Here is a 12,835-nt window from a genome sequence, read left to right on the forward strand (position 1 = left end):
AATTCCTCTACACATGTAAAGCTGCCTTGAATGCACACAAATACATATACAGTACTTCTGATAACATGTAGACACCACAGACGGGGTCAATTTGATACAAATAGTATTTTACACTAAAATGCTTTATGCCTGAATTAGATTTTGCAAAAACTTGCCTGTGCAAAGTTATATATACAAGACATGCCAGTGAAGATATTCCTGACTTCTGAATTTGGTAATTCACCCCTTAGTATGGTCATGGTATTATATTTTTAAAATGGAAATCTATTTCAAAGAGATTGCCTGAAGGCTATGGAATATGTCACTAGGCTAATCATAGTGAAGTAATACAGCGGACACTATTAAAAATTCAGCGACGACTGACTGTTCCGGGGTTTTTGAGGTAACTGCAGCATTTTGCTGTACTGCAAGCAATATAGAAAGGCAGTGCTAAGTCTTAAATGGAAACCACCCTGTACTTTTTTCTCCCAGCATTTAAGAGCATATTTTGTAAGGTGCTAAGCACTCTGGACCCAATCCAGCAAAATACTTAACCATGTGCTTATCTTTTAGCACATGAAAAGTTTTATCGTCTTCAATGGGACTTCCCAGTGCTTAAGTTTAAGCACGTGGTTTAGCAGATCATGATGAGAACACTCAGTGTCTGGGCAGGATCGAGGCCTAAATGAACGAGTGCTTGTCGAATCAACTGTACAGTGAACCCAAAAGAATGAAATCCTCTTTTTATCCACAGGAAAAAACACAGCATGGATGGTGGGCATGTCAAGTGTCAGCCTCACCCACCACAAACCACCACCTAGATAGGCTCTTCCTGCCTTTTGAGGTGAACAGCCAGCTAAATTTCATCCCATTCAATTCCTGGTCTCTGCTGAGACTGCCAGTTATGTTATCACTGAAGAACTAGCAGTAGACAAATTTCACTCATTGACCCACACTGCATTTAAACCAATGATGCAGTGGTGAATGGCTGTGTTCCACCATCGAATGTAAGAAAGCAATATTTAACTAATAGTGAACTGTGTCCCAGTAATACTTCAGAAATTATATATATTAGTACCAGGAGAGCCCACACCAAAATCAAGCAGAGAAAATGTGCACAAATTTGAAATGTCTCCCAGAGTTCCAAGAAAGAATGGACCATGGCTTAGAACTCCTCTGAAACTGGCCACAAAAAAGCCTTATGAAACTGAATAACTTTCATAGAATCATAGGACTGGAAGGGACCTCGAAAGGTCATTTAGTCCAGTCCCCTGCACTCATGGCAGGACAAAGTATTATCTAGACCACCCCTGACAGGTGTTTGTCTAACCTGCTCTTAAAAATCCCCAATGATGGAGATTCCACAACCTCCCTAGGCAATTTATTCCAGTGCTTAACCACCCTGACAGTTAGGAAGTTCTTCCTAATGTCCAACCTAACCTCCCTTGCTGCTATTTAAGACCACTGCTTCTTGTTCTATCCTTAGAGGTTAAGAACAATATTTTTTCTCTCTCCCCCTTGTAACAATCTTTTATGTATTTGAAAACTGTTATCATGTCCCCTCTCAGTCTTCTCTTTTCCAGACTAAACAAAACAAATTTTTTCAATCTTCCCTGACAGGTTATGTTTTCTAGACCTTTAATCGTTTTTGTTGCTCTTCTCTGGACTTTCTCCAATTTGTCCACATCTTTCCTGAAACGTGGCACCCAGAACCGGACACAGTACTCCAGTGGAGGCCTAATCAGCGCAGAGTGAAACAGAATAATTACTTCTCGTGTCTTGCTTACAACACTCCTGCTAATACATCACAAAATGATGTTCGCTTTTTTTGCAACCGTGTTATACTGTTCACTCTTATTTAGCTTGTGGTCCACTATGACCCCCAGATGCCTTTCCGCAGTACTCCTTCCTAGGCAGTCATTTCCCATTTTGTATGGGTGCAACTGATTGTTCCTTCCTAAGTGGAATATTTTGCATTTGACTTTATTGAATTTCATCCTACTTACTTCAGACCATTTCTCCAGTTTGTCCAGATCATTTTGAATTATAATCCTATCCTCCAAAGCACTTGCAATCCTTTCCAGCTTGGTATCAACCACAAACTTTACAAGTGTACTCTCTATGCCATTATCTAAATCATTGATGAAGATATTTAACAGAACCGGACCCAGAACTGATCCCTGCAGGACCCCACTAGTTATGCCTTTCCAGCATGACTGTGAATCACTGATAACTACTCTCTGGGAACGGTTTTTCAACCAGTTAAGCACCCACCTTATAGTAGCTCCATCTAGGTTGCATTTCCCTAGTTTGTTTACGACAAGGTCATGTGAGACAGTATCAAAAGCTTTACTAAAGTCAAGATATACCATGTCTACCATTTCTTCACTAGCCACCTTATTATCTTCTAGATGTTTGCAAACTGATTGCTTAATTATTTGCTCCATTATCTTTCTGGGTTCCGAAGTAAAGCTGACTGGTCTGTAATTCCCCGGGTTGTCCTTATTTCCCTTTTTATAGATTGGCACTATATTTGCCCTTTTCCAATCTTCTGGAATCTCTCCCATCTTCCATGACTTTTCAAAGATAATCACTAATGGCTCAGATATCTCCTCAGTCAGCTCCTTGAGTATTCTAGGATGTATTTCATCAGGCCCTGGTGACCTGAAAACATCTAACTTGTCTAAGTAATTTTTAACTTGTTCTTTCCCTATTTTAGCCTCTGATCCTACCTCATTTTCACTGGCATTCATTATCTTAGACATCCAGTCGCCACCAACTTTCTTGGTGAAAACCGAAACCAAGAAGTCATTAAGCACCTCTGTCATTTCCACATTTTCTGTTACTGTTTTTCCCCCTTCATTGAGTAATGGGCCTACCCTGTCCTTGGTCTTCCTCTTACTTCTAAGGTATTTGTAGACTCTATTCTTGTTACCCTTTTATATCTCTAGCTAGTTTGATCTCCTTTTTTGCTTTGGCCTTTCTAAATTTGTCCCTATGTATTTGCGCTATTTGTTTATATTCATCCTTTGTAGTTTGACCTAGTATCCACTTTTTGTCGGACTCTTTTTTGAGTTTTAGATCATTGAAGATCTCCTGGGTAAACCAGGGTGGTCTCTTGCCATACTTCCTATCTTTCCTATGCAGAGGGATAGTTTGCTCTTGTGCCCTTAATAATGTCTCTGAAAAACTGCCAACTGTCTTCAATTGTTTTTCCCCTAAGACTTGCTTCCCATGGGATCTTACTTACCAACTCCCTGAGTTTGCAAAAGTCTGCCTTCTTGAAATCATTGTCTTTATTTTTCTGTTCTCCCTCCTACCATTCCTTAGAATCATGAACTCTATCATTGCGTGATCACTTTCACCCAAGCTGCCTTCCACTTTCAAATTCTCAACCTCCCTATTTGTCAAAATGAAATCGAGAACAGCCTCTCTCCCCTAGTAGCCTTCTCCACCTAAAATTAAAAATGGTCTCCAATGCATTCCAAGAACTTGTTGGATGACCTGTGCCCTGCTGTGTAGTTTTCCCAACAGATGTCGGAGTAGCTGGAGTCCCCCCCATCACCACAAAGTCCTGTGCTTTGTATGATCCTGTTAGTTGTTTAAAAAAAGCCGCATCCAGTACTACTTCCTGGTTAGGTGGTGTGTAGTAGTGGTAGACTCCTACCATGACATCACCCTTGTTTTTTACCCTTTTTATCCTGACCTAGAGACTTTCAACAAGTCTGTTTCCTATTTCCATCTCAACCTCAGTCCAAGTTTATACATTTTTAATATGTAATATAAGGCAACACCTCCTCCCTTTTTTCCCTGCCTGTCCTTCCTGAGCAAGCTGTACCCTTCTATGCCAATATTTCAGTCATGCGTATTATCCCACCAAGTCTCTGTGATGCCAACTATGTCATAGTTGTGTTTATTTAGTAGCATTCAAGTTCTTCCTGTTTATTTCCCATACTTCTCGCATTAGTACACAGACATCTAAGATACTGATTTGCCCCCCCTCCCCCACCTCAGTTTCGTCTTGTCTTTCCCTTATCCCTGCTATAACAGCCCATGCTCCCCCCCAGTTCCGACCGTTCTCCCAGGTCTCCATGTTTTGATCACTTACAACTGCTCAGATATCAGGCACATACCATCTGAGCCCCAGCTAAATGACAATGAAGGAAATTGCTGCCAAAGGTATCTGTACATGCTGAATACTCTACAGCACTAATAAGTATTTACAGAAAGGTCAGGGAATGTTCTATCCCCATCTGCCATTATATTTGCTATAGAAAGATTTATTTGCCCATCTTTCTGGAGATAAAAGGTCTCCTTGGCTACATTTTCCATGTCAGTGTCTACTGTGTCAAGTACTGATGGCTTCCCCGCAACAGCATCACAAACTTTGTACTAGAGGCAGCCATTCGAACAGAGAGAAACAGCAGCAGGTTTCTTTGTCATGGTCAAAAGCACAGACCATTTTCATTTCGATTTTTGGCTTCAGTGAAGAACTAAAAATAAAATACAAATACAAATAAATCTACTTACAAAACAGATTTTTAAAGTGCTAATGTAGTGCTGCATTATCTGAAAGATAGGTATTATAATCAAGACAACTCTGCTTTGCTCTACAATCTTTCTAATGAGATGCACTGGCAAATGCTATTCCAATTTCTGAACAAAAATTACCTTTACTTGTTTTCACATCTGCAATTTTTTAAAAAAAATAAATATAACCAGACAGCACAAGAGCTCACACAACCACGAGCTTTATAAGTTGTGCTTCTAAAAGTATAAGCAGGCTGGCTCCTGAAGTGGGTGATATTTACAAATGCTTTAATGTATTGTCAGCGACTGTTGTTATTGTGATTAAAGGCTGACTGATTTACAGTACAGCTGTGTTAAAGCAGTTAGAGGCATTTGTCTCATCACAAAAGACACTATCAGTGTTTGGTAAACTTCTAACCTAGTTTGACAAAGACTCCTTTGGCAGTTTGCTAAAATAAGATTAAAAAACAAATTTAAAAACATCTTTAAATAAGGCTAAACAACATGGTGGCTTGATTATAGCATTCTGCTAGAATGATCACTCTTATAATCTTAGAACTGACAGTATATTTAGCATGCCGAGTTACAAATTATTTTGGTCTTGTTGCACATATACTCAAGAAGGATGATTCTGACAATGTTATAAAGAAGTCAGATAAATTGTTGCTGGAAACATCACTGCAAATCAGCAGCACAGACTGGAAAAAGGAGAAAAGGAACAAAATGTTCAACAACCTCCACAGTTTTTAATCTAATATTTTCAAGGGTTTCTGTTGTTGCTATCTACGAGGAAGAATGTTATTTAACTATTGCCAATAGCAGGAATGTGTTCTGCAGAATTTCCTAGTGGGAAAAAAATCTACTTTGAAGTTCAAGTTCCATTTATCAAGCTCGATCTTCTAGATTGGCTGAGGAGAGAGAGTTTTAGTGACAGTTATCTCTCCACCCCAATCCTCTCTACTAGTAAACAGGACCGCAACAGGTGCAGGAATATCTCTAGAGTTTTGTAATTAGGGTTTTTACTTCTGGGCTGAAGATGAGTGGGGAAGAGAGGAGAGCTTGCAAAGTTGATATCTCCAAAGTGGACAGTTGTCATTTCTATTTTTCAATTAATTATTGAATGGGGATGAAAATAAACTGTGACAATCACATTTCATATCCTAGGGTATAGAAATTAGAAGTATCCTGTATTTAGTAATTTGTCCAATATTAATATCTACACATAGCAATAATATGCAGCAGGCCAATATTAATCTAATGTGGCTTTATTAAACTGTAATACTTCTGTAACTATATTTTTGGGGTTTTCTAGACTTTCAAGTAATTACTATTCAGGCAGTCACTGTTTTTAATATGACAAAGAATGGTCTTGTGGTTGAGGTTCTGGAATGGTGCTCAAGAGATCTGGACTCAATTTGTGCTATGGCTCTTCCTGGGTGACTTCAGGCCAATAACATAGCCTGGGGATTGAAGGGTCCAGTCAACACTGAAATTTAACAGGAGTTGGGTGCGGAGCTTCACTAAGCTGTTTTGATTATCCCAATCTCAGTGCCGCAGTTTCCCACTGTAAAATGAGCTGATGGAAATTTTGAAAACTTTCAGCAACAATAAAAGTTTTTGTTTCACTGGAGGTTTTTCATGAGGTGTTTTGTTTTTCAATGAAAAATTTTGAAAACAGCTTTCATTTCATTCTGGTGGGAAAAATCCCACTCTCTTTTATTTTATTTCCTCCAGGAAAAAGGTGAAGGGGATGAAAATGAAAGTAACTAAAGGGAGAAAACCATTCTCCCTCCCTCCGTCCTTTCCTATCTTTTTCTTGTGCGGGGAAAAAAAAGGGGGAAGAAAAAAAAATTCAAGTGTGATAAAGTGGGATTGTCTGACAATTCTGAAATGGAAAACTCAACAAACATGGCATGTGGCTTTTCTTTGAAAATTGTCGTCATCAGTGGAACCCCATTGTTCAATATAAAAAAAAAATCAATTGAAATTTTTTGACGAGTTCTACCGAAGAATTATACTTCCTTTCTCACACAGTGTGAGTCTTGTCTGTTTAGATTATAATCTCTGGAGCAGCAAACGTATCTTACTATTGCATGTACAACAACAAGCACAATAGGGCCCCAATTTTAGCTCGAGATTCTAGGTTCTACAATGCAATACAATAATAATAAAAACAAAAGCAACAATATCCCACTTTTATTAATTTGCAGATCTAGTCAGGAAAAAAAAAAAAACACATGCAGCATATAGTGAGGCAAACTTCCTCTTTCAGGTGGCCGAGTCTAGCAGAGGTCTGTTCAATGGTCTATTATTGCTTTTTCATAATGGTTTAGTGACACATCACATAAAACAGTACCTGTCCCATTACAGCAGATACATTCAGCAGTCAATTATATTAGTATTTTTGCACTGTTAGAAAGTAGCCTCTCAGTCCCCCCTCAGCTATTATGTTAACTAGACCTTATGTGTCACTAAAACAAAGGCAGCCGAGAATGTGAGATTTGCATGCACTTTGATATCTGCACAATCTACTCTTTGTGCAGATCTACCTACAAATTTTACATTCTCTTTAGTCTGCCCACAGAATTTACCATGAAAGGCCAAGCTACCAGGGTAGGTTGAGAGCAGTAATTCTGAAAACAGCTATGTTGTACTCATGATTAGTTCTGATTTTTATGACTCAGATTTGCCAGTAGTAAAATTGCAATTTCCAAAGTTCCCATGTCCAATTTCTACCCTTCCTTAGAGAAGCTCTTTTCAGTTTGCTAACCTGATGGGAACTTTAAAGCGTGATATGTTAAATCAAATCAGTTCAATATGCGTCAGTAATAGTCCCTCCAAGACAGAATGAAAACAGATATACATTTAAAAATAACTTCAACAATGAAAATAGCCCAAGGTCATATTTCTTAAGCAAAATATTAAACTATAAAACAATGAATTCTGAGCAGCATAATAAAAAAGAAACACCTTCTTTTACATTAAGAATGCTCTGAACTGCTGTCTTTGTTGTCTCATCTCTTTTCCCCCCCATTAAAACAGACACTTCTTTTAAATCAAGCCCTCGGGGAGTAAGAGACAAAAGTGATGAGAATGCAATGCGTGAATATAAAAGTGGAGCATGTGTTTTATAACTAACTCTGTTCAGAGGTCAAGGGAAATGTCACTGTTCATAGCCATCAGTAAAGAATCAATGTAATTATATTTGTAGTGTCAATTCAGGTCAATATTCTAATACATACACTGTAAAGCCACAATTACAATTTACATCTGAGCCGAACTAGCGTATTTATCTCTTAACTCTTTCTTTGTAGAAAATAATACCCCCAAACCCCATTTTAAATTACAGCCACCTGATTTTAGCTGCAAAATAAAAAGGTTCAGTACTGCGCCCGGAGCGGTTATACAGCCTGATGACCCATCTCAGAAATCTGGCTTCAAAAGTAAATGGAGAGCGTCTGGTCTTTAATCTTCCAAAGTACTACAGCAACCATGAACTGAGTCTCAGGGTGAAGGAAGGAAATGCTCCATCCTTGGAGCAACCCCTGTTAGATCAATCATGCTGCCGTGAATTTAAGAGCACTGGCTTCCCCTCTTCCCCTCCCCACATTATTGGTTAGTAATATTTTGTGGAGAGGCTGAATTTTGGGAGCAGGCGCATGTGAGAGGATGGTATTGTTGCCCAGCTCTGCTCACAAACCAGCCTCTGCCACTTGTGACACCAGAACGAGTAGATTGTGCAGATATTAATAATACATTCATCCTCTGGTTTTACTGTATGCTTCAGTCAGCAGTAAAACAATTGGAAGTGTTGGCACTTAAATTGTAATAATTAGGCTGCATTGTTAATGACCCACACAGAGGATTCAGAACCATGCACACCTCTCAGAGATATTGTTTCAGGCCGACTGCAGACTAAGATAGACATCATTGTATCACTTATACTCAGTTCACAGTTGGTGGCTATTTTTGCAACCATAAGGGCTAAAGACTCACACTCCTACATGAAAGCTCAGGTGTAGTAGCACCAGGTGGCAACCTCCACAGAAAAGTACCATCTCATTGAGCCACTGTTTACCAGACCAGTTCAGCCCCTGCTTTTTCATCACCAATACAATAAATATCATCACTGTTTTGGTATGGCAGCTGGGCTGCTGGTATTTGAGTGAACACATTGTCTTTGGCCCAAGCATGGTGGAAGATGGAAGGACTAACATTCAATCTCATAAGCGACATTCTTCATTGCAGTGATAGATGGAGTTATCTACACTCAAGTTAGCCTAGCTTGAGTGAGGGTGTTTGTATCAGCAGAACACAGTAGCTGAGTCCTCACTACATTCCTAGCTCCAGCATCAGCAGCACTTGACCTTCAGCTCCCACCACCTGCTGGGACAGCTAGCTCGAATTTAAAGCATCACTTAATTTAAGATAGGACTATTTGTTGGTGCACATAAATTGGGTCAGAGGCAACAGCTGAGTTATACTTTGGGCTAACAGTGCCGTGGAGGCAAGCCCTCACAGTGTGAACAAAAGAGAATGTGAACGCACTCTTTCTCTGGAAACAAAAACCAACAATCCGAGATGGCACCACATGACAACCTACAAAATCCTGAAATTAAATTTTGGGGGATGAACTCCTCCAGTTAATCTACCGTGGAACAAACAGTACATCTCAGCACTGAAAAATACTCACAGGCTGCATGCAAAAACTTTGTATGCCTCTATCATAATGAATTGCCATGAGTGAAAATGATAATAGTGAACATAATATTTCAAATTTATTTGAGCACAAGCTTTCGTGAGCTACAGTTGTAGTTCACGAAAGCTCATGCTCAAATAAATTGGTTAGTCTCTAAAGGTGCCACAAGTCCTCCTTTTCTTTTTGCGAATACAGACTAACACGGCTGCTACTCTGAAACATGTCATAATATTTCAGTAGCTGTCTAACAGAAAACCCTAATGCTAGCTGCCCAACTCAGGCGAGTCACCTTGCAATAACAAATATGTGATACGTTGTGGGAAAAATAAACACTAGATAGAAGTTCCCCCAGAGATTATTATAGATATTGATAACATAGTGCTAATAGCTTGCTTTGACTGTTTCTAAGATAGGACAGTCAACATCAATTGCTTTTTCTTGTTCACTGACCATCTTTCTACTCCACTTTGCTTTAACCAAGGAGAATACAGAAGCATTATCTTTCACTCACCATGGCTTGATTCTTGCTGCATGGATCTCAGAGCACCACTGAGTTTGCAGAGCCCTGCAAGGCTGTGGTGAGCATCTGATAGAGCAGCACATGAACCAAAGCCCACCCATGCAACAGGGGACAGGTGATGCATGCAACACAGAGGAGCTCATGGCTCTGCAACAGTGCAGGGTGGGGGATTCTGTCTGGGGTCACTTCTCCAGCTTGCTGAGTGGGGACAACATGGACCTCTGCTATATGGCAGCAGAATGCGTAGCTTTCCAAATTGTGGAACTGGGGATCTGCATCAGGGGGTCCGGTGTGTGTTCAGCACTGCTGTGGGTTCCATCCATATGGTAGCATTCATTACCCCTTGCCCACTAGTAGGATTAAACCCCAGAACACATGTATACTCATCCCTCCCACCTCCTCCCTCTAACATTAGAGGTAGAGCCAGTCGGGATTTTTCTGATGGAAAATGCAGTTTCCACAAAAGCAAACATTCTCATAGGAAAATTTTGATTTTTGCTGAACATCTTCAATTTTTCTGTCAGGAAAATCAAAATGAAATATGTTGTTTCAGGCCTATTCAACTCATACTGGAATTTTGTTTTATTAATTGGACCAGAAATGTTTCAAATCAGTTACAAAAAGAATTAAGTTGCATTTTCCTAATGTATTGCCTTATGGGAGTTGTAGTTGAAGCCCACATCGTCTCCTCGAGACCAGGCTCCCTGAAGAACATCTCCCAATATGCAAATGTGGACCCAGTTCACCAATCTGTGTGGTGCATCATAGGAGACCCAGTCAGAGAGCCTGATGCCCCCACTCTCTCTTATACGTCAGGTTCCTGTTTAATGCTGTCTTGACTCAAAAGAAAGCCTTTCAGGTCAATTCAACAAAGTGAAAAATATCAATATCCAGAATAGCAAAATGTTTTGATTCAGAAACATCAACACATTTCCAATCAAAGCAAAATTTTTCAGAATTTTTGTTCAATTTTTTTGAAATTTCAACTTTTCATCCTGTTTTGGGATGAAAACAAATTCCAAAGTTTATTCCGTTCTAATTAGAAGCTCTATTTTCAGCCAGCCTCAAGCTGGGCTCTGAATTTACATGTCCACTTTGCACAAACTATTCCCTCAAAAAGGGTCTGTATGGAGCATACAAAACATACAAGCTTTTTGCCTGTGCACAAAATTGGAGATGAAAATGTGGTCACAAACTCAGAAAATACTGAAAAATCATAATAAAAGTATCAAAACGGAGTATAATACAGGCCTTACTTCTCCAAAGGGTATCCAACCTTTCAGTGCTTAGAGAACTGGAACAGTGAAGTATGTTCTTATATCTTTTGATTTACCGTACTTAAGGAAACTTCCATACTCTTTAAGACCTGAGACACTTACCTAGAAATAAAGAAGAGCGCACATTAAGCAGACCTACATTTTTTGTTCAATTTTGCTTTTTAAAATGACAAAGAAACTTTGGTCAAACTTTATATTATACTTTATAATTATATATTATAAATACTTTATACGCATTATATTAATATTACATTTGTAAATGATTTATATAGAGTTAATAAATTCTTAGTTGTTGTTCTAATGAGTCCTTAATCAATTTTTATATTGTTCTGAAGCCCAGCAAATCAGTAGGCTGCTTATAACTCTGGCGTATAACCATCATTACTTGTGTGTGGTATACTTATAATATTTATAAGTTTTATTAATCTTTATGCGTCATTTGTAAATGGAGCCTTAATGTCAGTGACCAGACCCTTCTTAACTGGTGCGAAGCCATATACACTAAAGCAATATACAAAAAGGGGGGAGCTTCATTAATAGATAAGGCTGAGATTCAGGAAGCAACCCTATTCACGGCAACACTTTAAAAGATGCTTAAGTTTAAGCATTTACTTAAACTTCCACCTTTAGGACAAGATTTGGCAATAGAAGACTTAATCGTGTTGTTGACTTTCCTGAACTGAGGCCTGCATTTGCATATCACATAAAAAGTTGAGAGACTAATGGCGAGGAAAAGCCAAGGCAAAAAACACAAGACACAAAACAATATTTGGATTATACTTCTGATTATTTATTTTAATGAAAACAGAGTTCAGGGCCCAAATCTGAAGTGTTTGCTCATGTGAAGAGACCTTACTTTCATGAATACTCCCATCAAGCTCAGTGGCACATGTGGATATGGGTTGCATGATCAGGCCCAAGTTTTGTATTTTGGGATTATGGCTTGCAGAACATGAAAAATGAATACAACATTTTTGGCTTCCGTTCACAAAGCCCCCTGTTCAGCAGAGCACTTAAGTACCTGCTTCAGTGATATCCAAAATAGCAGTGCTTCCCAAAATTGGGGGCAAAGTGTTTCTGTTAGGGCTGTTAAGTGATTTAAAAAATGTGATTAATCGTGCTGTTAAACAATAATAGAATGCCATTTATTTATATATTTTTGAATGTTTTCCACATTTTCAAATATATTGATTTCAATTTCAACACAGAATACAAAGTGTACAGTGCTCACTTTATATTTATTTTTGATTATAAATATTTGTACTGTAAAAATAAAATAAATAGTATTTTTCAATTCACTTAATACAAGTACTGTAATAAAATCTCTTTATAATGAAAGTTGAACTTACTAATGTAGAATTAATTATTCACAAAAAAATAACTTCATTCAAAAACAAAACAATGTCAAACTTTAGAGCCTGCAAGTCCACTCAGTCCTACTTCTTGTTCAGCCAATTGTTCAGACAAACAAGTTTGTTTACATGTGCAGGAGATAATGCTGCCGGCTTCTTGTTTACAATCTCACCTGAAAGTGAGAACAGGAGTTTACATGGTACTGTTGTAGCTGGTGTTGCAAGATATTTATGTGCCAGATCGCTGAAGATTCATATTCCCTTAATGCTTCAACCACCATTCCAGAGGACGTGTCCATGCTGATGATGGGTTTTGCTCGATAACGGTCCAAAACAGAGCGGACCAACGTATGTTCATTTTCATCATCTGAGTCAGATGCCACCAGCAGAAGGTTGATTTTCTTTTTTGATGGTTCGGGTTCTGTAGTTTCTGCATCGGAGTATTGCTCTTTTAAGACTTCTGAAAGCATGCTTCATA

The 12,835-nt window shown here is 38.7% G+C and overlaps 1 protein-coding gene across 4 annotated transcripts in view; it reads right to left on the bottom strand.

Moving 5' to 3' along the window:
• The window catches only part of CDH4 (cadherin 4), a 673,109-nt gene that overhangs the window by 458,209 nt on the left and 202,065 nt on the right, over window positions 1–12,835 (bottom strand). Inside the window, exon 1 of one of the 4 annotated variants that reach the window (XM_073309189.1) lies at window positions 10,985–11,038. The exons of the other annotated variants lie outside the window; for them this stretch is intronic. Coding sequence (XP_073165290.1) covers window position 10,985 — 1 coding nt within the window. The 5' untranslated portion in view covers window positions 10,986–11,038. Of the gene's footprint in view, window positions 1–10,984; window positions 11,039–12,835 lie in introns of those variants that run through there. 4 annotated transcript variants of the gene reach the window in all.

Source organism: Lepidochelys kempii, chromosome 13 (genome assembly GCF_965140265.1).
Source record: "Lepidochelys kempii isolate rLepKem1 chromosome 13, rLepKem1.hap2, whole genome shotgun sequence".
Taxonomy (NCBI): Eukaryota; Metazoa; Chordata; order Testudines; family Cheloniidae; genus Lepidochelys; species Lepidochelys kempii.